This window comes from Ceratotherium simum, chromosome X, assembly GCF_057802395.1.
Source record: "Ceratotherium simum simum isolate JZ-2026a chromosome X, ASM5780239v1, whole genome shotgun sequence".
Classification (NCBI taxonomy): domain Eukaryota; kingdom Metazoa; phylum Chordata; class Mammalia; order Perissodactyla; family Rhinocerotidae; genus Ceratotherium; species Ceratotherium simum.
In genome coordinates, this window is record NC_141940.1 from 93,012,724 (window position 1) to 93,038,531 (window position 25,808).

At 38.4% G+C, this 25,808-nt stretch overlaps 1 protein-coding gene across 4 annotated transcripts in view; it reads left to right on the top strand.

Annotated features, from left to right (window-relative positions):
- The window catches only part of EFHC2 (EF-hand domain containing 2), a 269,392-nt gene that overhangs the window by 104,407 nt on the left and 139,177 nt on the right, over positions 1-25,808 (top strand). For all 4 annotated transcript variants that reach the window (XM_087427094.1, XM_014791042.2, XM_087427093.1 and 1 more), the window contains exon 2: positions 12,592-12,780. In XM_087427094.1, the coding sequence (XP_087283220.1) occupies positions 12,649-12,780 (132 nt within the window). In that variant the 5' untranslated portion in view covers positions 12,592-12,648. The remainder of the gene's footprint in view (positions 1-12,591; positions 12,781-25,808) is intronic.

A 25,808-nucleotide genomic window follows, 5' to 3' on the forward strand; every position in this document is an offset into this window, starting at 1 on the left:
TTTCATTTTTAAAATTTTATTACTTCGAAAATGTTACATAAGTGGAATCATAAAGTATGTACCTCTTGGGATTATTTTTTTTCACTTGGCCTAATTCCCTGGAAATTTATCCAGGTAGTTGCATGTATCAATTGTTTCTTCATTTTTATTGCTCAGTAGTATTCCATGTATGTATTGCAGTTTTTTTTATCCTTTACCTATTGAAGGACATCTGGGCTATTTCCAGTTTTTGGCTGTTAGAAATAAAGCTGCTGTGAACATTCATGTACAGGTTTTTGTGTGGACATGTGTTTTCATTTTCTGGGATAAATGCCCAAGAGTGCAATTACTGGATCATATGATAATTGCATGTTTAGCTTTATAAAAAAACTACCAGACTATTTTCTCCCAGTTGGTGGGTTGTCTTTTTGTTTTGTTCATGGTTTCCTTTGCTGTGGAGAATCTTTTCAGTTTGATGTAGTCCCATTTGCTTATTTTTTCTTTTGTTTCCTTTGCCTGAGTAGACATGGTATTTGAAAAGATACTGCTAAGACTGATGTCAAAGAGTGTACTGCCTGTGTTTTCTTCTAGGAGTTTTATGGTTTCAGATCTTACATTCAACTCTTGAATCCATTTTGAGTTAATTTTTGTATATGGTGTAAGATAATGGTCTATTTTCATTTTTTTGCATGTAGCTATCCAGTGTTCCCAACACTATTTATTGAAGGACTTTCCTTTCCCCAATGTATGTGTAAGCGAGACAGAGAAAGACAAACACTGTATGATTGCACTCATATGTGGAAGATAAACAAACACATGGATAAGGAGAACAGGTTAGTGGTTACCAGAGGGGAAGTGTGTCGGGGAGGGTGAAAGGGGTAAAGGGACACATACGTATGGTGACTGATAAAAACTAGAGTGTTGGTGATAAGCACAGTGCCCTCTATCCAGAAACTGATATATAATAATGTACACCTGAAATTTACATAATATTATAAGCCAATATGACCTCAATAAAATAATTTAAAAAAACCTCCCAGATTATTTTTGAGAGCAGATGTACCATTTTACATTCCCAGAAGCAGTGTGTGAGTGATCTAGTTTCTTTGCATCCTAGTCAGCCTTTAGTATTGTCGCTATTTTTTATTTTAGCTGTCTGATAGGTATGTAGTGATATCTCATTGTGGGTTTAATTGGCGTTTCTCTGATGGCTAATGAGTTGGATATCTTTTCGTGTGCTTATTTGCCATCTGTATATCCACCTTGGTGAAATGTCTGTTTATGTTTTTTGCCTGTTTCTAATTGGATTGTTTTTTTACTGTTGAGTTTTGAGAATTCTTTATACATTCTAGATACTAGCCCTTTGTCTAAGATGTGGTTTGCACGTATACTCTCCCAGTCTGTAGCTTGTCTTTTATCCTGTTAACAGTCTGTTTCAGAGCAAAAACATTTCTAATTTTGATGAGGTCCAGTTTATCAATTTTTTCTTTTATGGATCCTGCTTTTGGTGTTAAATCGAAGAACTCTCTGCCCAGCCCTAGATCCTGAGAATTTTCAACTATGTATTTTCCTAAAATTTTTATAGTTTTACATTTTATGCTCAAGTCTGTGATCCATTTTGAGTTAATTTTTGTATAAGGTGTGAGATTGAGGTCATGATTCATTTTATTTTGCCTATAGATATCCAATTACTCCAGCACCATTTGTTGGACAGGCTATCTTTCCTTCATTGAACCGCTTTTGCACCTTTGTAAACAACAATTTGAGCGTATTTCTGTGGGTCTGTTTCTGTGTTCTCTGTTCTATTCCATTGATCTATGTGTCTATCCCTCTGCCAGTGCCACACTGTTTTTATTAATGTAGTAAACCTTAATATCAAGTATAGTGATTCCTCCCACTTGCTTCTTTTTTTTGGTCAAGAGTCTTCTTCGTCTAGAGCCTGTACCTTTCCATATAAATTTTAGAATAAGCTTGCCTATGTCTACAAATAACTTTGCTGGGGTTTTGATAGGAATTGCATTAAACCTATAGATCAATTTAGGGAGAATTGGCATCTTTGCTGTGTCGAGTCTTCCAATCTGTGAACATGATATCTCTCTCCATTTCTTTACGTCATCTTTGATTTTTTTTCATCAGCATTTTGTAATTTTCAGCCTGCAGATCCTGTATATGTTTTGTATTTCATTTTCTTTGGAACGATTATAAATGACATTGTGTTTTAAATTTCAATTTCACACGTTCATTGTTAGTATATAGAAATGTGATTGATTTTTGTGTGTTGATCTTGTATCCTTTGACCCTGCTGAACTCAATTATTGGTTTAAGGAATTTTTTTGGTAAATTCTGTCAGTTTTTTTACATAGACAGTCTTGTCATTACAAATAGAGACAGTTATATTTCTTCCTTTCCAATCTGTATCTCTTTTATTTATTTATTTATTTATTTTTTTTTTAAGGAGTGAATACCAGGAGGCAAGAACCCTTATGGGCCATCCTCGAGGCTTTCTACCACACTGTTCTTTTTTTTTTTTTTTTAAAGATTTTATTTATTTATTTTTCCCCCAAAGCCCCAGTACATAGTTGTCTGTCATAGCTGCACATCCTTCTAGTTGCTGTATGTGGGACGCGGCCTCAGCATGGCTGGAGGAGCGGTGCCTCGGTGCGCACCCGGGATCCGAACCCGGGCCGCCGGCAGCGGAGCGCACGCACTTAACCGCTAAGCCACGGGGCCGGCCCTCTTTTATTTATTTTTATTGCCTTATTGTACTGGGTAGAACTTCCAGTAATATGTTGAATAAGAGTGATGAGTGCAGACATTCTTGCCTTGTTCCTGATCGTAGGGGAGGAACTTTTAGTCTTTTACTATTAAATATGATGTTAACTGTAGGGGTTACTGGAACATTTTTGGGGGGTTCCATCTTGATTTATTTATAGTGGTTTTGAGTGTATCTCTTAGTATAGTTTTCATAGTGGTTGTTCTGGATATTACAGTATATGTGACTTATATAGACTGAGGTCTGTTGCTGTTCATGTTTTACTACTTCAAATGAAGTGTGGAAACCTCACTTCCATTTAGGTCCCTATATGTTTCCCACTTTTAAATATCATTGTTATGAATATCAGGTTGTTATAATTTTTGTTTCAATACCTGCTCTTGTGGGTTCGAGGGACTGTTGATACAGATATTCAGATTCCAGTCCTAAAACACACTCAGTACAATTGCACAGTCACCACCCCTCCCACCCTTGGGGTTCTATCATCTGCTGTCCTCACGGCTATGGGACAAGTCTGCCTCTGTCCCTGAAAGTCTTTAGCAATTCTCTAAGAATAGTTGGAAACTGTGCTGCCCTTATACCTCACCCCTCCACTCTGACCCAGGATTTTTGCATCCATAGATCTTACCCTGAGTGGCCCATGGTCCCTAAAGCCCATAGACTCTTTGCTGGGGGAAGAGGGAAGTCAGATGTGAGTGTTGTACTGTGTTGCAGGTGCTTTGTTTTCTGGTACCACCTTCTTTGACCATTAGCTTACATCAAATGCTGCTACAGCCAGTGTATTATTACAGGAGTGCTGAACTTGGGTGTTACAAGGAGCTCACTTCACCCTACCTACTCCTGACACCAACACACACACATACACACACACATGAACCTCTATTCCATGAACAACTCCCTGGTTTTACCTTGAGGTAGACTTTCCTCCATAATATCCATAAAGAAGGTACTGGGCCTGATCATGAACTCCTAGTTTCCATCTCCAGATATACGGACCATGTGTACATAACTCATAGTTGCCTTTAGCTTTTCTATTCTTCTAGTCTTATCAGTGGAACCAGTTGCCCCTCTTCATAAATTCTAGAATTAATTTCAAATAGATCCCTTAAGTCAGTGAAGGTGATAAATTTTTTCTAATATTTGTTGTGCTCAAAGTTTGAGAAGAGTTTTTTTTCTCATTGTGTAATGAAAATTACCTTTTATATCACTTAATAATCTTATTTTGTAAAAAAAAAAAAGCATTAAAGCACAGCTTTTAGAGACTAAATGCATTAGTTTGTAATGCTTTCTACTTCAGGTCATGGAATACCTGACCAATAGAAGCTTAAACAAGCAAGAATTTATTCTTTTTTACCAAGCAGGAAGTCTAGAGGTAGGTGGCTGCTGGCATACATTTAAAGGCTCAACTTTGTCTGAGCCAGCATCTGTGTAATCCTCCCCACCTTCCTGCCCATGACCCCAAGGTGGCTGCTGCAGCTCCCGGCATCGTATATACATCTCAAGGCAAGAAGACGTGAGCTAGGGGCAGTGTCACCTGCATTTGTCCCTTGGCTCAAGAGGACAAAGCCTCTTCCAGAATCCCAGAACAGACTTCTGAAAAGGAGGCTGAGGAAACAAGTGGAGTGTGTAGCCTTTTCTGGCTTTTAAATGGAGACTGGACTGGGAGAAGGAATTTGAGGATGGATGTACTAATCAGCTACTGTGAGCCAGTGATTTTAACAGACTTTGGGGGAGGTCTTTAGAATTCTTTTTATTGATTGGTGCTTTGAGTTGAATTATTTAGAGAAAAATATCAGAGTCTTCTGAGGAAGGGGCTGCACATCTCTCTAGATCTTATTGATTTAGATTTTATTTTCCACTCTACTGATTTAAATACATTATTAAGTATATAAAACCAATCTTATTGTTATATTGAGTTGATGGCTAAGAATCATGAGTATAACACTTTTCCAAGTTAGGTTCGGAAAGAGAGGAAAAGTAGTTTAAAAAGTGTTTGAAGTTTTCTTTGACGTGGCTTATTTTATTTTTACATTTGGGGTTTCTTTTTGAGTGATTTAGCTTTATTAATAAGTAATGATAGCTTTCCTGCTCTTACGGTCCTGGGCTCTAAGATCTCACTATACCCGAGGCAATTTTGTTGTTATTTTCTCTGGGAGGTTCACAGTATTTGCTGAATGACTTCTTTTTCTCTATTAATAAAGTACAGAAAAGAAGAAAAGAGAAAATGAATTTCTAAAATAAATATGATATGAAGGGAGAAAAAACCTATTCATGGAACAGAAGCAAACTAGTTCCTAACCTGATCAGGCAGGAATATCCAAGAATGATAGTTTTAGGTAGTTCTATATCATATTTTCCATTAACCTAAAAAACTAGTTTGAAAAGTAAGTGTTGTCAGTGTACATTGAAATATTAAATATTAACTGGGTCTCTTCAGTCTCCAAATTTCCAGTAACTGCTGGTGACTGTAAAAGGGTTTCTACAGCACTCTCTAATACCTGTCCTGCTTTTAAGGGATTGAGTCTAGGTTCAATTATCTGTTCTATTCCCTCCCTTGTAGGTTATGGTGGACATTTTCATTATTATATTTATCAAAACAAAAGTATTAATTCAACCCTGATGACTTAAACAAGGGGAGGTCTATTACTTTTCTCTAAGAGGGCGCAAACAATGCAAGGCCTAATGCTTAAGGGCTCAGGCATTGAGTTTGCATCCTGGATTCACTGCTTATACTAGTTGAGTGACCTTGGGCAAATTACTTAAACTCCCTGTGGCCTGAGCATCCCCATCTATAAAAAGGGGATAATGATAAAGCATACTCAGAGATTTTCTCTGAGAATTAAAAGAATTTAATACTTCTAAAGTATTTAGAACAGTGCTATACATGTTAGCTATTTCATGGCTACAGGGATGATAGTCACATCTGTAAAGACAGGCTTCTAGCTCATGATGGCCCTAATGAGCTGTCAGGTTCTTACCAAGCACCTCACTCTTCCTGCCTTGGTCATATGCTTGTCAAGCATCTGGGCTTTGGAGTGCAGCCTAGAAAGAAACAAAGAGACTCTGATGTGCTGGGGCTCTGAAAGAGATATTATAAATGGACAACTAACTCCTGATGCTGATGACTGTAGCCTGCTTTTCAGTTTGGGTTAGCTTTATGTTTTCTCTAGTGGCTCTGTCATGTTATTGATTATTCATTAATCAATCTAAGCATGTGATAAAATTGTTCTTCCAATCTTTAGCAACAAGGAAGGAGTGATGGTATCAGCTATTAATTTGATGTGAAACGTGAAGGAGAGCCTGGATTTGGCTGCTGCCTTTCCGGTAGTGGTGCCATAAGTGGGATAGGACCTAGGGAGGGAGTTGAGATACCAAGGAGCACTGGATCTGGGGATAGTATGTTCCTGACTTTATTATTTGATAAGACATTTGCTTAACTTCTTTGAACTGAGATTGAGCACCATTTCACAGTTACGAGGGCAAAGGGCAGGTTGATATGTGATCCCAAGAGATTATAATGCCAAATCCCTTGTGTGTGTGTCAGGAGGGGCAAACACTCAAAACAGGTACCGTACAGACTTTTACATCATACCAAACAAATCCTCAAGCAATTAGTTTCTAAGGTATAGAATTTTGAATTGAAATTTCAAGTTAATACTCTGATAGTGCAGAAATGGAATTTGCATGCTATGCTGATGAGAATAACAATAGAGATTGGCATAACTGAACTTTAAAGTATTGTGTATGTGTTTTGAGTTTGAATGTGTGAATTCACAACTCACAAGCCAACAGTTTTGGAAAGGTTTTAGTAATAGTTCCTTTCATGCTGGAAGTATTCATTTTAAGAATTAGGTCTGGCTGATTTTATTTTATTTAGCAGAAGAATTGGAAATGTTTAACAAGTACCTAGCTAATGCTCTTTGGATAGAGAAATTGCTCATCAATTTAGCAGGAACTTGATTGAACTACCTTCTGAATTTTATATATTGTGACTTCTTTTCAATTATCACAGCATTGATGGATCTTATGTTTAAAATAAAAAGGCCCTGTTGTATGATATTTATAGTCGTTGTCACTAGCTGTACAAAAATGTGCTGGCAAGAGTTCATGGCAGTTGTGGATGTGTATGCGTATGGGGGGCAGCAAGTACACCTCCTTTGCCCTTTACTTCTTCCAGCCCCTTCTCTTCTTCTTGCTTCTGTGGTGCTGACCAGGAAGGGAAGGGCTAGCCTTGCTGAGGGCGCTTCAGGCTCAATCCATTGCTTTAGTCTCCTTCATAAATTTCAGAAAGGAGAATCTCAGCTTGTGCTGCTATAACCATACTTGGGAGCTGCAGCAATATGTAAGCTGAGGAGCCAGGTGATGGAAGTACTTCATCTTGCTTATTGTCCCCCCCACCACCAAAGTGGAAGTGAGGCTGGCATGAAACTTTCAAGTCACCTCCCATCACTCTTCCTTTCTTAATACATCCAATCACAGATGTTGGTTTCTTTATCTGATGTCTACTATAGCAGTGCTACTCAAAGTGTGGTGTGCGTTTGTGACGTTGGGAGTCTTTAGAAACTTATATAGCAATTTGACATTGCCATGATATCCAAGGGTGTGATCAGTGGGGCTTGTAAGTTTTTATGTCTTTGTTTTTATTTCAAATTTTGTAATTAATTTTATTGTATATTACAGAAGTATCAGTCTGAAATGATTTGAGAAAACAATCAATCAAACTTGCTCTTCCTCAAAAATAGTTTGGGGGTCTCTGTCCTATAGGATGTCCTTTCCTTCCCATTCCCATTGTTTTCACCCTTGTGCCTTTCTTACCCTGTACTTGCTCAGTTTCCCTAGCGGCTCACCTAGTCTGCCTACCTCTCACCTCTCATTCCAGTCCATCACTTTTTTTTAAATGTCAGGTGCAAAGAGGTGAATTAATACCTCTGTTTCTGGCACAATATCATCATTGATCTGTGCAAGGTCTCTCTCGTGTTTTATGTATTTTTATTCTTTATCATTCCTGATCCGTAATCTCATTCCTTCTCCACTTTATATAGGCTTCCATACAAATGTCTTTGATGTGCATTCTTGAATCTGTATGTGTCCTTGTAAAATATGTAGTATTATTTTCTTAAAAAAATATAAATGATATTGTGTGCTATAGATATCGTTTCACCCAACAATATGCTATAAGGATCTGTATTGCTATATGTACATCTGGTGCTATGGACTGAATTGTGTCCTCCCAAATTCATATGTTGAAGCCCTAAGCCCCCCAGTGTGATGATATTTGGAGATGGGGCCTTAGGAGGTAATTAGATATATATTGAGGTCAAGGGTGGGGCCCCCACGATGAGATTAGTGCCCTTATAAGAAGAGACACTAGAGAGCTTGCTTTCTTTCTCACTGCCATGTGAAGACAGAGTAAGAAGTCGGCAGTCTGCAAGCCAAGAAGAGAACCCTCACTGGACCAATTGGCCAGTGCCTTTATTTTGGACTTCTCAGCCCCCAGAACTATGAGAAATAAATTTCTGTTGTTTGAGTCACCTAGTCTATGGTATTTTGTTATGGCAACCCAAGCTAATACATCTGGTTTATTGCTTCTAAGCAGTGAGGTGAAGTTAATATCCACCATAGTGTACTTATCCATTAAACCATATTTTCTTATTCATTCTGTCAACATAGATATCAAGGTTGCCCCCAACTTCCCCCAAATACCGTGACAGTCGCATACATATCCATTTATTGGCTACCGTGAGAATTTCTCTGAGATATGTATCCAGGAGTGAGATTCTTGAATCATAGGGAATACACATCCCTCATTTTGTCGAGTAGTACCACATTGCTTCCCAGAATAACAGTTAACTCTCCCATCAGCAAAGCATTAGGGTTCCTGTTTCCCCACATCCTCTTCTACACTTGATATTATCTAGCTTTCTAATTCTTGCCATTCTGATGGCCATAAAATGATTTTCAGTCCGTCTAGAACATTGTCACCGCAGACAGCCTTTCATTATGTTTCATCCTTGCTCAAGGAGAGTTTCAGGTGTATATCTGGTATTTAAATGTGAGGCCTTCCATAATATAGACCTCCTTACATACTCTACCCTATTTCACCCTTCTTCCAAACCTGAACTTGTCCTTTTTATTAGACTCGCCCTGCTTTTGCCCCTCACTCTAGGTGCTGTCAGCTCAGCTCCAGTGCATCATCCTAACCCTGCGCGGAACACCCTTGCCTCTCCTCTCCTGTCTAATTCATCCCATTCCTCCAGGCCCAAGACAGTACCCAATTACCTGCAGGACCTTAACACTACTACTCCAGCCTGTCAGCATATGGCTCTGGGTGGATAAACTTACCAGAGCTTAGGGTTACATGAACTTAGGTTCAGATGCAGGCTCCACTAGTTACCATGTAACTGTGGGTGTGCTAGTCTGCCTCTCTCTAGCTTAGTTTCCTCATTGGTAAAATAGCGGTAGTAACATCCATCAAGTAGTTTTGTGATGGTGAAATTAGATAATGTATATAAAGCCCTTAGTAAAGGGTCCAGCTCATAGTAAGTGGTCAAAAATGGTAGCTGTACTGTTTTCTAGTTGTTTTATATTTCTAAATCTTGCCCCATCAGCAAGATTATTGGTTTCTTTTTCAGGGCAGGTGCTGAGTCTTATGCTTATTTTAACTAGTATATCTGGCACAAAGCTAGGAATACAGTAAATGCTTAAGAAACATTTATTGGTTTGACCTGAGGTGAGTTTGTGATTACCCGAAATTACTTCCTTTAAAAGAGGGAACATTAATTTTTATAAAATTCTGTGTTACTCCATCATTCATTTTAGCCAGCCTAACCTGTGCTTTGCTGTGGTGATTTAGGACTGACTTGTGGTAACCTGAGTGTATGTGTGTGTCAGTGGAGAGTAGCGGGCTGGTAGAGGTGATGGCAGTGGATTCTCTGAGGGACAGAGCCAGGCTGCCGTGTGCCATCCTAACCACTGCCTCTAGCTTTCCTCACTGTTGTGGCCCTGGCTTCCCTGGGCGGGGCTGCTCAGGCCTTTCCTTGTTCTTCCAGGCTGCCTTCACTACAAGAGGAAATGAAGTCTTTTTTTTTTTTTTTTTAACATTAAATATTATATTTTTTATTTTTATTGAGGTATAATTGACATATAACATATTAGTTGCAGGTGTACAATGTAATGATTCAATATTTGTATATATTGCAAAATGATCGCCACAGTAAGTCTAGTTAACGTCCGTCACCATACAGTTACAAATTTTTTTCGTGATAAGAACTTTTAAAATTTACTTTCTTAGCAACTTTAATATACAGTGCACTATTGTTAACTGTAGTCGCCATGCTGTACATTACATCCCCATGACTTATGTATTTTATAACTGGAAGTTTATATTTTTTGACCCCCTTCACCCATTTTGCTCACCTCCTACCCTCCACCTCTGGAAACCACCGGTCTGTTCTCTGTATCTATGAGCTTGTTTTTTTCTAAAAAAGATTCCACATATAAGTGAGATCATGTGATATTTGTCTTTCTCTGTCTGACTTATTTTGCTTAGCATAATGCCCTCAAGATCCATCCATGTTGTCGCAAATGGCAAGATTTCATTCTTTTTTTATGGCTGAGTAATATTCCATTGTATATATATACTGCATCTTTTTATCCATTCATCTATTGATGGAAACTTGGGTTACTTCCATATTTTGGCTATTTTAAATAATGCTGCAGTGAACATAGGGGTACATATATCTTTTCGAGTTAGTGTTTTCATTTTCTTCCAATAAATACCCAAAAGTGGAATTGCTGGGTCATATGGTAGTTCTATTTTTAATCTTTTGAAGTACCTCCATACTGTTTTCCATAGTGGCTGTACCAATTTACATTCCCACCAACAGTACAGAAGGGTCCTCTTGCTCCACATCCTCACCAATGCTTGTTATTTCTTGTCTTTTTGATCATAGCCATTCTAACAGGTGTGAAGTGATATCTCATTGTGGTTTTGATTTGCATTTCCCTGATTATTAGTGATGTTGAGCATCTTTTCATGTACCTGTTGGCCATTTGTATGTCTTCTTTGGAAAAATGTCTATTCAGATCATCTGCCCATTTTTTTCTTTTTTTGTGAGGAAGATTAGCCCTGAGCTAACATCTGTTGCCAATCCCCTTCTTTACGCTGAGGAAGATTGGCCCTGGGCTAACGTCCGTGCCCATCTTCCTCTACTTTATATGGGACGCTGCCACAGCGTGGCTTGATAAGCGATGTGTCGATCCGCTCCCAGGATCTCAACCTGCGAACCCCGGGCTGCCGAAGCGGAGCGCACCATCTTAACTGCTACGCCATCAGGCCGGCCCCCACCTGCCCATTTTTAAATCAGATTGTTTGTTTCTTTGCTATTAAGGTATATGAGTTCTTTTTATGTTTTGGGTATTAGCTCCTTATCAGACGTATGACTTGCAAATATTTTCTCCCATTCAGTAGGTTGCCTTGAAATGAAGCCTTTTCGAACCTCTTCTCAGACTTCCCTGCCAGCGTATCATGTTTGTGACAGGCTATTGCCTTGGCTATATATAATCCTGGCAAAGTGTTCAAGTTCAAGCAGCAACTTCACGATAATGGTTACCTCTGGAGAGGGAGGCAAGGGCATGAACTCTGAGAGAGGGCTTCAATTGTGTCTGAAGTGTTTTATTTTTTATTCAGGGCTGTGGGGCACATGGATATTCATTATATGATATATGATATTTATTGTATCATATATCATCATATTATCATGAATATTATATTATCTTGAATTTGCTGCTTATAATTTCCATGCTTATATTATCCTTAAATAACATTGTATTTTTGAATATTTTCAGGCTTTATATATATGTGGAATTATCAAATTTTATGTGCCTTTCTACTACCTATTTTTTTTTGGTTGACATTTTTTGAGACTTGTCCATATTGATACATATAATTTTCAACCTCTATTAATATTCCATTTTATAAAGAAAACACAATTGAGATATCTTTTCTGCTATTGATGGACTTTCAGATTGTTTCCTACTTTTCAGTCTTATAAACAGTGTTGTAACAAATAATCTGATATATAGCTCCTCGCGTACAAGGACAAAAGATATTTAGGAGTGGACTTGCTAGGTCATAGGGCATAGACATCTTTCACTTTGCTAGGTATTGCCTAATCTCTCCTCAGAGGGATTTTTCTGCTTTACTTTCCTACTAGCAGTGCATATAAGTTAATGTTGGCCCACATCTTTGCCAACCCTTGGTAGCCTTATCTGGGCTTTTCCCTCTCTGCCCAGATCCCCAGAAAAGATGGGGAAGGAGTGAGGAAGAGGGAGGTCAAGGTTCTACAATTAGGAGGAGAATGTCAGCTCTGAGGAATTTCCTATTAGATTTATTTTAATGAGGCAAAGATTTTATTCTTTGTTTTGGCGAAAATAATGTTTGGACTTCTGTGGGAAAACTGTTACATTTTTACTCTGAAGTAGAGGAGTTTTTTTTTTTTTTTTCCTGTTTGCATTCTTGGCAAATAAGTAGAATAGACCAATTAGCAAGCTAATGTTCTAAATGTTCACTTGCAGTAATAGTTATTTTTAAATGTTTTAAATAGCATGGAGCACTGGGTTTATTCTTATTAAGCTTTCAAAGTTTTGAATTTGTTAAAATGAGTTGAATTTAAAATGTGACACAACTTTATGGGTAAAGATCTTAATTATTTGCCACTCTAATATGCATTTTGTAATGGGAAAAATAAATGATGAGAAATGTGTTTACCTTTTAAAACAAAGAAGAAAAGTCATCAAGAGTTACCTTGGCCATTTTATGTTGCCTCTTGTGTTCACAGGTGAGAAAGGAGAGGTTCCACAAATCTCAACACTGGGGCTTTTGCAACAATGTTAGGATGCTGGTGAATGAAGATAAGCCCGGAATAGGTGGAGAACTGCTTCTCGGGCAAAAGATGAAGCCTAAATACAGTGTATTTCCTAAAGGAATGGGAACTGACGCACCTTCCTGGGTGGCTTTTGATAAACAGGTAAGTCACATGACGTTGGGAGACATGCAGTCTTAAAATGTTACATGCACTTAAATATTAAGTAGATTTGAGAAAATAAGTATGTAATGTAATGTAAATGTAATGTAATGTCAATGTAAATGTTAAGGCTAGTTGTCCTGAAAAGACACATTGAAGAACAAAAGTACCCTAAACAAAGAAAAGTTATCCTTGCTTCTGTTTCTGACCAGGCACATTGGTTGTAGGATGCCAGATGTTCACCTTTCTTGGCTAATGCTTATCAACCTTTCTGTCATTACCTCCCCTGGACAGGATAATCTATCCTGGTGTAGACACTAAGAGTTTGGTCACACTGTCACTTTTGCTTAGTGAGTTACCATTAACCAAATAGTTTTGTTTGATTCTGAATGTGCCATTAAATAGCAACAGGAAGATGCCTTTACTTCTTTTCTCCATACTAATTATGGTTCCCCATTCCCATGGCAAGAAATTGTAGAAGTGAAGGAAAGAGGTGCCATTATTAGACAAGAGTCTGAACTTTTTAATGTCTATGTTTGTACACATAACACATGTATACTGGCATATTGACAGTTGAAAAAGGTAATCCATTTGAATATATTAAAAAAAGACTAAGATCAAAGGGAAAAAACCCGAAAGTGACCAGTTATTTCCCATAAGGCAGCTATATGGATAGGCTGTGTTTATCAGACAACCCTGTATCACAGCCCCCTGTTGTGTTCTCCAAAAAAGAACCCGTTATTAGATTATTTAGGTCCTGTAATTAAAAAAATAATTCAGGACTAGATAAAGAATTCACACCTTAGTATGCTAAGTTTACCAGGTGGTTTATAGCAGCTTTAACATGGATTGGTTGACAATACTTTGATTCCAATTAAAATGTCTTAAAATTTGGTAGAAGCTGCATATCCCAGGTCATCAGTGTTAAGGTTGATCAGTTAGAGCATGTATTTTTTTGAAGCCCAGTTCTGACACTTATGGAGAGCTATCTGACTGCAGGGAAGCTTCTTTCTCGGCAAACCATCTCTACTTTGAACATGGACCAATATTTCTCTTTTTTGATTATTTTCAGTACCTGGCTCAGTGCTGGACCCAGAGTTCAGAAACAATTTCTGGGCTGACTTGGGTGGATCATGCATGGTTTCCTGTTAATATCAATCTTATAGGTATTTGCACATAATCATTCTAGAATATTTAATTTGCAAGGGTCAAAGAAAATATTCTATTTTTACTTCTTGTGACAGAAAGAGCGTATTGATAATAGTTTAAACTAATCTACTACTGAATAAGTAATGTTGTAGCCCACAATATATTAAACTATTCTCTTGCATTTAAAGTTGAAAATTCATTTTATTTCATGTTTTTCTCAGCATTTAATATGTGCCTTTCAAGCCTATTTTGTAGCCCTTTAATTACTTATAAAATTATGTAGAATATTTCATGAAGTTGGAATAATTTTAGCTTCAAACTACTTGAGAAAATGAAGAGCTTGCTCATTTCAGGCTTAACTAAATGCAACATAATTCTTTCAGTTATTTTGTTGGTCAACTTCAATTAAATATTCATTGAGCTTTAAATGAGACACTAAGACTATCAAATATTTACGTGCTCTGATGAGATTGTGAACTACGGACTGGATCCTGGTTAATACCCAGAGCAAATTATAAAGGGCTGTCTGCGTTCGCGGTTCAACAAAACAAGTCAACACCTGTTAATCATTTTTCTTAAAAATGAGACATTTTCAACTCGTTGCCAGTTTTTCCAATAGCTTTTAATCATAGCAATATATTTAGGGTTACATTCTCCAACAATACAAAATAGAAATAAAGGCCGTTCTTTGGGAAGTGTATGAAAATTCATATTTGTAGTAGATGCTCTTGGTGCCCACCTCGATCCACGTTAGGGGTGGGGCACCCCTTCCTCCCAGCTGCAGCAAGTGCTTGAGCAAACAGCTCACACCTGTAGCCCTCTGTGGAGTGGTGCTCTTGGCCAGTGGGCATTGCATCACCCAAAGAAGCCTGGGAGGTTACACTGGCCCCTTCACCACAAGAGGGGGCTGACTCATTTGTCAAGGGTAAAAAGCTGAGCTTCTTCAAGGTGGGACAACTCTGTATTGTGGTGATTTAGGCTCATAGCCTCTTGTGCATCAGGCCAAGGCCAAACTTGACGTGAGAATGTATCCTTGCTTGGCTCATTTCCCTTTCCTTGGCAGCTCCCCTCACTCTCTTACAGGTTTCTCCCAAGAGTGTGGTCTTAATAAATCACATGCATGTAAATCCCTGTCTCAGGCTCTGTTTGTATGGAGCCCAGCCTAAAATGACATTCCGGTTTTTATCCTTAATTCTGAAAGTGACCATCAAAATGCTGTGCTCAGGTAGACTATCAGATTACAAGCAGAGAAGATGCTATTTGCAATCACCAAAAAGAGCCAGCATTTTTTATCCTGCATCGCCCCCATGAGCCAGCCCTGGTGGTCTAGTGGTTAAGATTCCATGCTCTCACTGTCGGGGTGGGGTTCATTTTAGTGAGGGAACCACACCACTCATCTGTCGGTTGTCATACTGTGGCGGCTGCATGTTGCTGTGATGCTGAAAGCGATGCCACTGTATTTCAAATACCAGCAGGGTCACCCATGGTGGACAGGTTTCAGCGGAGCTTCCAGACTAGACAGACCAGGAAGGACCTGGCCACCCACTTCTGAAACAATTGGCCGTGAAAATCCTGTGAATAGCAGCTGAGCCTTGTCTGATATCGCGCTGGAAGGTGCGAGGATGGCGCAAAAGACCTGGCAGGGTTCTGCTCTGCTATACACAGGGTCACTAGGAGTCAGAATCACCTCCGCGGCACTAACAACAAACAGATGGCCCCCAGACATTTGTAGTTGTCTATCTTTTATTCACTGTCCCCTTCATTCCTGGGGAGAGAGCACTAATTTTATTCAGGCTGGAGTTGTGCCCACTTAAAAGTGTTCACCTCCCCAGGCTCCTTGCAGCTAGGGCCAACCACGTGAGTCACTTCTGGCCAATGATATATATGAGTTCAGGTTTATTGGGTGGGGATCCTGGGAAAGTTATTTTTCTAATTAAGAGAGTCAGGCTCAGCTGGTCTATTTTTCCTGCCCTTTGCCCTACTTCTGTTTTCCTGTCTGTAACTAGGACATAATTCCTCAGGGCACAGCAGTCACCTTGTGAATGCAGCGGACATAAAGGGAACCTAGGGCCCTGCTGGCATCATGGAACCACCATTTCAAGCCCCGGCTGCCTCTTTCTGGACTTCTTGTTATATTAGAAAAATCAGCCCCTATTTCAGAGGTTCTCAGCCCAGGGAGGCCTTTGGAAATGTGTGGAGGTGTTTTGGGTTGTCACAATGACCGGGAGCAGCACTGGACTAGGGTGAGGCAAGTGAGGCCCTTGCCTTGGGTGCATAATTTAAGGGGTGCCCCCAAACTCAGTAATCAAGCTAGGTGATAGTTTAATGAAGTACCTTTAAAAATCAAAATTAATGTAAAATTCATGATGAACAAAATACCAACATTTTAAATAAAGACAGGATGGATAACTATGGCATGCTGAGCCATATTGGAGCCTGAGGCAAAAGGAAAAATCAGTAATACTGATTCCATCTTTATTTAACATCCTGGTATTTTGATATTTTGTTCACCATGAATTTTTTGCATTAATTTTGATGTTTTAAATCGCCTTGCCCTAGGGACAGCCCTGTCCGGGAGGCACTGCTGCTTTTGAGTAGCTGGGCGCCAACCATGTATTTTACATCCTGCAGTGTGGGCAGGGCAACCCCACACTGGGGAGAATGTTCTACCTAAAATGCCAATACTGCTCCCATTGAACAACATAGTCCTACTTTCTTAAAACCCCTGGCATTGGGAGCGTTTATGCAAACAGCCAAGCATAATTTTGCCTGATACTGCCCCTACCCCCCAAAGATGAGTTATTTCACTGGATTCGTTTAAATATAAGCAAGCACGTATTCACTCACATCAGTTAGTTCCAGTTGTCATCCCAGCACCTCCAGGAGGAAGAAGCAGACACGGATGCTTGTTCTCACTCTATAAATGAGGTATCATTCCCAAGAAGTGGGGCAGGGGCTAGGGTTCTGAGGCTGCATGCTGGAGGCACTGGAACTTATCTGTGTGATTGTGGTTTAGTCACTTTACCTCTCTGAGCCTCACTTTCCTTGGCTAGCTGATCTCTAATGCCCTTTTACCTCTAGCAGTCTATGCCTAAGACTTTAGTCTTAAGTCTATGAGTAAAGGCAGGTTCAGCTTGTTCATCCTAGAACTGAGCCCAGACCCTGGATCTCCTGGCCTGGGGCTGTTTCTAATTATGCCAGGCACCTACTGCTTCATTATTAATTGGAATTTGGCATTTAGTAGTTTATGATATGCTGCCGTTGCTATTGTATGTGATCTATCATTAGCTGCTTTTATAAAAAGTCGGAGTAGTTAGAAAAACTCAAATGACTGAATGTTTTTATATGACTTTTATTGGGATGTTAAGCGCTTATTTTCATAGACTCTACAATTATGCTCTCATTTCTTTTCATTTGTCAATGGCTCCTAGTTAACTTAATTTGTTTGCTATTTCGCAAATGACTCTATTATAGTAAATGGCAGGATAAAGGTTGATCCTATGGGTATGTATACATTTAAAAATATTATTTCATTTTTTTATCTATTATAAACATAATAATTATAATCAAAACTACTGGCCACAGAATTAGAATTTTAATAACTTTGCATTCATTGACATTGGGTTTGTGGTGAGCTGATTATTTATGTAGTACTGTGTGAATCTCTGTGCTTTGAACAATATAAAAATAAATTTTTAAAATATAATTTGATCTCTTGGGTCACCTTGACTTTTTTTTTTTTAAATGAAAAAGTTGGTTTATTACTCATTGCAGTGAGGGAAGACACATACCCTAACTATGGGATGTCTAAGTAAGCGTTAGACAAGACTTACTGTAGGAATTGGGCTTGTATTAGGTAATTTTGGGGAGGCCTTAAGGAAGTGGGGTCTTGCTCTGGATTGGATGCTCTCAGGAAGTGGGGGTATGATTGTGTATCCTGATAAATCTCATTTATAGTATAGAACAGACTAGAGCGAGGCTATAGCTGTAATTGGGAGGGAAGCAGCCGTCACTCCTATGAGCTAGGAGAGGGAGATGTTTGGCGTTTTGTGGTTTGGACAATGTTCATGTTCTGTCTGTGTTCAGACGTGATTGTGGAGTGGTCCTTCAAGGTCACAGAGTGGCCTTGTCTGAGGTTGGTATTCTCTGAAAGTGTTCATGTTCAACAGGAGAACACCAAGGCCTACCTGTGGCTGCCAGCCCAGCTTGTAGCAGCACAAAGGCCAGCTGATAGTGCCAGGCTGGCTCCCGGATGTCAGGGGCTGCTTTTCTCTTTTTCACCCAATACCAGCCAAAATTTTTAATTTTCCTGCAGGGGGATCAAGGAAGATCAAGTACATTAGAATTTCAAATGATTAGCAAAGAGCAATACATGAATACAGCTTCTTGAAGTTTTGCCTAAAACCAATTAGGAATGTTATAGAATATAATCAGAGTATGTAAAAATAAAATACAATTAAAATTTTAAAGATAACTAGAAAATATGTCAGATATTATACCTTTAAACCATACCCAAAATTTCAAATGAAAATTTTTCCATAGGTTTATATAATTTTCAGATTATCTGAATCCTGTAAGAATCATTTCATAAAACACTCCAATATATATAATTATAACACAATGTAATTGCAATACATTGTGATTTAAATCCCATGTTTTACATCACAATTATATAAATCTTCAGCAATTTAGTTTTAGAGGAGAAATCAAAAGGCTTGCCTGAAATGAAACACGTCGTGCCCCAAATTCCCAACTATGCATTCTGCATTTATCACTAAGAGTAAAACACAAAATTACATTCTTTAAATTTATGTTAAAGTGATAAAGTTTCCAATTTCATCATACAATGTGGATTTCTCTAATCTTTTGAAATTCAAAAGGCATTTAATAAAAAAAAATCTCCAAATTTGGAATAAATGTTTTTTGAATTAAAAGAATGAAATTCACAAATGAGTCTTTTACTAAAGAAGAGACAGTTTTTCCTCCTCTCTCTTCTAAAACCCAGAGTTTAGCTATTAGTCAAAAATTTAAGACCCTCCCCTCAGGCCTAAACATTTTATCAATAACTAGGCCTGTAGTTATTCTAATTAGCCCCAAGTTAAAATTGTCCTTTTGAGCTTCAACTTGAGTAGATTCTACTACACACCCATTAGATTGGCTATAATTTAAAAAGACTGACAATACCAAGTGTTGGCAAGGATATGGAGAAACTGGAACTCTCATACATTTCTGGTAGGAATGTAAAATGATACTGCCATTTTGGAAGACAGTTTGGCAGTTTCTTAAATAGTTAAACAATACTTACCACATGACTCAGTAATTCCACTCCCACATATCTTTCTAAGAGAAATTAAAACATATGTTCACACAAAAACTTTTATGTGAATGATTATAACATCATTATTCATAATAGCCAAAAACAGGGAACAGCCCAAATGTCCATCAACTGATGAATGGATAAACAAAATGTGGTGTATCCATACAATGGAAACTATTGAACGATAGAAAGAAACTACTGATATGTATTACAACATGGATGAACCTCAAAAACATACTAAGTGAAAGAAAACAGACACAGAAGACTTCATATTGTATGATTCCATCTGTCTGAAATCCTAGAAAAGGTCAATATATCAGAGAAAGCAGATCAGTAGTTGCCTGGGGCTGGCAGTAGGAGAGGCAACTTTTGGGGGAGGATGGAAGTGTTCTAAACTAGATTGTGGTGATGATTACACAACTCTGTAAATTTACAAAAAGCTGTTGAACTGTGTAGTAACAAGAGGTAAATTTTATGGTATATAAATTATAGTTTAATATATTAGTTTGCTAGGACTGCCGTAACAAAATAGATTGGGTGCCTTAAACCACAGAAATTTATTTTCCCACAGTTCTGGAGGTTGCAAGTCCAAGAACAAGGTGCTGGCAGGGTTGGTTTCTCTTAAGGCCTCTCTCCTTGGCTTGCAGATGGCTGCCCTCTTGCTGCCTCTTGACATGGTTGTCCTCTGTGCACACTGATTTTTTTTTTTGAACATAAAATCTTTGTCATGTGTAACATTAGTCCACAAATTAGGAACTAATAGTTACTATTTGATTTGTTGACATATTTTAGGCTGATTTATATTTTGTCCTGAATTTTTAATCTATAGAGTAATGTTTATTTATGTACTTTCCCCTTCTGAATTCAGACCAGATGCAGGTTTATTGGAAACATTTTAAAAATTATTTACCTTCCTCAATTTTGTATTTGCACGATTCTGCCCTATTCTGCCCTGATTTTAATTTGTAAAATCAATTTTATTGAGGTATAATTTATTTTATTTTATTTTTTGATGAGGAAGATTGGCCCTGAGCTAACATCTGTTGCCAATCTTCTGCTTTTTGTTTGAGGAAGATTGTCCCTGAGCTAACATCTGTGCCAGTCTTCCTCTATTTTGTATGTGGGACGCCACCACAGCATGGTCTTGATGAGTGGTGTGTAGGTCTACCCTGGGATCCGAACCCATGAACCCTGGGCCACCGAAGCTCAGTGTGCGACCTTAACCACTACACCACTGGGCTGGCCCCCAAGGTATAATTTATATACGGTAAAATGTGCCCATTTTAAGCACACAGTTCCATGAGTGCTGACAAATGTATGCATCTGTGTAACCACCACCTCAGACACCATACAGAACATCTCTATCACCTCAGAAAGTTCCCTCAGGCCTCCTTCCATTCAACTCTCCTCCTTGCTCTGACTTCCATCACCGTAGATTAGTTTTGCCTATTCTTGAACTTCGTATAAATGGAATCTTACAGTGTATCCTCTTTGGAGCCTGGCTCACTGTTTGGGATTTAAGATTTTAGGCACAGCTTTGATAACATGTATGTATATAAACAAAGTGCAGCCAATTCATGTAATAATCCACCATTGCGGGTTTCTGGGTATTTGTGTAATCACTTTTCGTCCTCTGGATTGATATCCTTTTGTTTTTAAACATGCTGGTTTTATTTTTTTCAAATAAATTATTCTCCTAACCCCCTTCAGAGATTTTTAAACATTTTAAGATGTTAGAATTGTCCATATCTTTCTGCTTATTTGAATTATGCTCTTCCATTTAAATACCTGTTCTGACTATGAAATTCATTGTGCTGTTTAGTGTGGCAATAGTTCTTTTAATCAAGAGGAATCCCCAGGGACACGTCATTATCATAAACCTTTTATCAGAGGTATAAATAATTGAGGGAACATGGTTGTTCATTCTAGGACATCAGAAATGGGAAGGTGGCAGGGAGGGCATGAATGCCACATTATTCAAAGGGAGGCAGAAATGCTTGTCTCCATTCTTTTTTCAATGTTGTCCCTTTTCCTATTCTCTTGTTCCCATCTCTCAACCTCCTTATCCCTTTCCCTGCTATCCTTTTGACGTTTTCTCTATTTTGTTTTCTTGTTTATTGGACTTTGTCTCTTCATCCTTATTCTCTTTACTTTCATCCATTTTTATTCATCTTCCATTGTGAGTGCCCTATTTAACTTTCTTCCCTTTCCCTACTTTGTCTTCCTCTGTTTTGGGCCTTGCAATTGCTGACTTCTCTTCTTAGGAGAGTATAACCGTCATCATTATCGTTATTGCCAGAATCTTTTCCCTTCCCTTTACCCCTAGGGTTGGGCCCAGGCTGCATATGTCTCCTGAAATGGAGTGTTGTTTGAAATGAACTGTGTGTACGGTGGTTGGGGTATCCCTTGGGAACGTGGTCCTCCTGCATCACCACCCTAATGGGAGTGTGAGGTGTAGTGGAGAGAGCAAGGCTTTTCAGTCAGACAGACGGGTCCAGAACCTGGATTTATCATTTATTATCTCTTTCATCTTGGCTATGTTTTTAACCTCTCTCGGTCTCAATTCCCTCATCTGTCAAGTAAGAATAACAAATCCATCTTAGAGTTACTGTGAGCATCAGATGGACGATGCATGTCAAGTGCCAAGCTCATAGTAGGTAGTCATGAAGAATTCACTCCTCCTTTGTCTAAGATTTGGCTTATTTTCTTACATGGGGTAGAGAGGGCGGTGTTCCTAGAGGAAGTGAAGCGTAAGCTAGGATTATCACAGTCATCTCCTGTGCTGCAGGATTCTTGCATTTTTCTTTGGCATGAGTTCTGGCATATTCCAGAAGAATAAGTTTGGAGAGGCTGCCATTGAGACCATGAGTTCTAAAAAGTAGCCATTAAGTTATTGATGCACTGTTCTTCCCAGTTGTTCCCCAGAGTTCCATTTATGCTGTGAGTATTAGGGTAGTTTAAAAAAGTCTTCTATTATTTAAATAAGAGATTTTGTCATGTCTTTTCTATTTTAGCAAATTCACTTAATGGTCTTTTAGGAGGAAAGGTGATAAATAACTACCTTTATTATTATTTTATTTTTTCATTATTCAGAGCTAATAGCAGTTAGTAATAGACTACTACAATTGTGTTTACATTTTGATTTTTCTGAACTTGTACTCAAAGATTTTATGCCATCATCATCTAGGTTCTGAAAACGTCATGTAGGCCCTTTTGTGTTTAATCAGAATTTTACTTCTGTTGCAGTCTACCCTGTTCTTTCTCTCCTTTTTAGCTTAAAATATGAAATCTGTTGTCAGTATATTTTATTCTGTCTTTCTCTGGTTCTACTTGTTGATTTTTTCATCTAGTATTTAAGGGCATTTATTTTTGCATTTTTGTTTGATTATCAAAAATAAAACTATTTTCAATTCTGGTCTAGTTGGCTTTTACTGTCAGCTTTATTAATTGAAGCTTTGGTTCTCACTGATTAAGTAGTGGGGATAATATTATTAATGTGTGTTCCCAGCTTTCTCCTTCTCCTCATGCCCTGCCTGCTGAACAAAGATTTGCCTTTGTTCATTCCACTTTTCCCCCTCCTTCATCCTCTAAGGATTCTTCTGAATTTTTCAGTCAGATTCTCAGGCTTTGGGGGATGGAGGAAAGGGAGAAGGGCTGGAGAGGGGTTGGGGGAGAAGGGAGAGAGGGAGAGAGATATAGACAGAGCCGATGGTGAGGACATGTGAGACTTGTGAGAATGGAAAAAGAGAGGAAAGGCATTTTTTGGGAAGTGTAGATGTGGAGCATAAATTGGATCACCTTTAGGGTTTCTTCAGAAGTCTAAGACAATGGGCCGACCCCGTGGCTTAGCGGTTAAGTGCGCGCGCTCCGCTGCTGGCGGCCCGGGTTCGGATCCCGGGCACGCACCGACGCACCGCTTCTCCGGCCATGCTGAGGCCGCGTCCCACATATAGCAACTAGAAGGATGTGCAGCTATGACATACAACTATCTACTGGGGCTTTGGGGGAAAAATAAATAAAATAAAAAAAAAAATTAAAAAAAAAATGTCTCAGACAAGATGGACTTGTCAATTGCTATTGGTTGCCTGGCCTTTTCTTTGAATGTACTACCATGCTGAGACTGGTCCACATTGGCTTATTACTTGAGTTACCTCTAAATGTTAAGTCACTAAATTATATATTTTTGTTTATGTTTAAACAAATAAGAGAATGACCATTACCCTCTCTCTGTTACCGATCAGTTGACCTAAGTCCTCTCTCGAATCCCTCTGAAATCTCCCTTTCATCAGTCTCTTTTCCATGGCCACTGCAGCTGTCCTCGTTCATATCTTTCATCTAGATAGTAGCCTTTTCAGTAGCATCCCTGCCTTCAGTCTGATTCTCTTTCTTGACTGTCCACTCTGCTACAGAGTTAACTTTCTAAAATGTTTAGAATCCTTTGACCTAACTTTGCATGGCCCAGGGACCACCTATCTTCTGGCTCTTGCACCTTGCTAATTTCATCTCCCCCGCTCTCCCTTTCCCCCTCAGCCCTTGGCCACACAGAATGACTTGCAGCACCCCACGTATGATACACTAACTACCACGCTCCTATAACTTTGCACATGCTGTTCCCTCTGCAGAGAATCCCCTTTCCCACTTGTCCACGTGTGCAGTTCTTCCTCTATCTCTCAGCCTTGAAGACCCATTTCAGATGTCACCTCCACTGTGATGCCTTCTTGATGCTCTCAGGCGGTTCAGCACTTACTGGAGCATTTTCAAACCCTGTTAGAATAGCCCTGTTACTCTTCTCTGTGTCCTCCACTGAGCTGGAGTGTGGTGATTTTGTGACAGTTCAGGAGATAATGGTTAACTTGTGGCCTCTGAAGGTAGGCAGTTTGAATTCTAATCCCAGCTGACCTGTTCTCTTACCTTGAGACCTTGGGTAAATTACTTAACTCCTAAACCTTGACTTCTGTAAAACAAGGATCACAATATTACTTACTTTATAGATGTGTTGTGAGGAGCAAATGAGATAGAGTGTAAAAGCACTTAACACATTGCCTGGCCCATTATAACTACTTAATCAATGTTGGCTATTTTCATTTGTCTTTGAATTCTCAGAGCCTAGCACAGTGCAGGTGCTCAGCAATGTATACAGAATGGATTTTTAAAAATATTGAGTCTTTCCTGATGGCTTTTAGCTTTATCTCCAATGCATTATAATTATTTGGAGGTACCATACCCTGTTTTGCAGTTATTTGCATATAGTCTAATTTCCCTTACTTGACTGTATAATCCTTATGGTGAAGAGATTGTCTTATTGAGTGTTGTACCCTCCACCTAGAGTTTTGAACTTAGCAGGTGCTCTGTAACTGGGTTGGTCTGTATTACTTTGCGTTTGATAAAGGAGCCTTTCCATATCAAGTATCCATTTTGTGATCTTGGCTGTTGATGCACTTGTGGGAAGTAAACAACATACTTTGAAACCAGTAGGATGATCCAATGTACTGGGGAGTCCAGTTTATTGGGTAATTACTGGAATTATAGAATAGATTCTTTCGATTGGAGGACAACATAAAAGCCATCTTATCTAAGCATCTTTCTTTTGACTCTTTTGGGTGGAAACCAGCCTTTTAAAATACATAATATCTCAAAATGATGACATGAAGTTTCTCATGTTATTCCCTCTGAATATATATAATATTTGGTAAATTTTATATATATTTTACCAAATATTTTCCCTTTGTCTTTTATGTTGTAGGTGCTGTTTTTCTTTTGTATCTTTAAGATTGAATATTTGAATATTCAGTTTATGAAATTCCATGATTAGCAATGTGATTTCTGTTGGATAGGGTAACCCCCTTCTTCTGGTCCTAATTATTTTTCCAGGAAGTCTGATTTTAAGCAGCGGGTCTGAACCTCTTCTCTTAGTAATATCAAGTGTTTTTTAATTGCCTTGCTCAATAGATTCCATAAGGATATGAAAAGACTATTTTAGATGTGGTTTTGACAGTATTTTTAAGCTTCCAGCTTTGCATCCTACACTGATTTATATATTATTCAGTATTTTTATACATTCATTTTCTCTCCAAAGCTCTGTTATATATACATAATTTTCTTAATCCTCTAAATAGTGCTGCACTATCCTGTGGTTAGCAAATGTTGATTTTCTAATTTTTGCTGAAAGGTTAACCAGCGAACAAAGAGTTTAAGTGGTTTGCACTAGTTATATGGTTAATTAGTGATAAAGCTACAAGAAGAATATTCTAGCATTCCAGCCACATCTTTTTTCCCTTTTATGCATCATAAAATCAGGTCTTGAGAAGCAGACAGATAAATTTGATGAATGCTTATGCTGTCCATATAGGTGCATTTCATCTTAAACCCTAGATTTAGTCATGAAAATTTGAGCATAAATTATAAATAGATTTATGATAATAGTTTTAAAATACAAAAAATTCTTTGGAAGTCATCTTTCTATAATTTGTATTTTTTGTCATTCATTTATTCAATTTACCTTTATTGACCGTCTCTTATGTTCAACAAGCCAAATGAGATTCAGATTTGTATAACTTGAATTTTC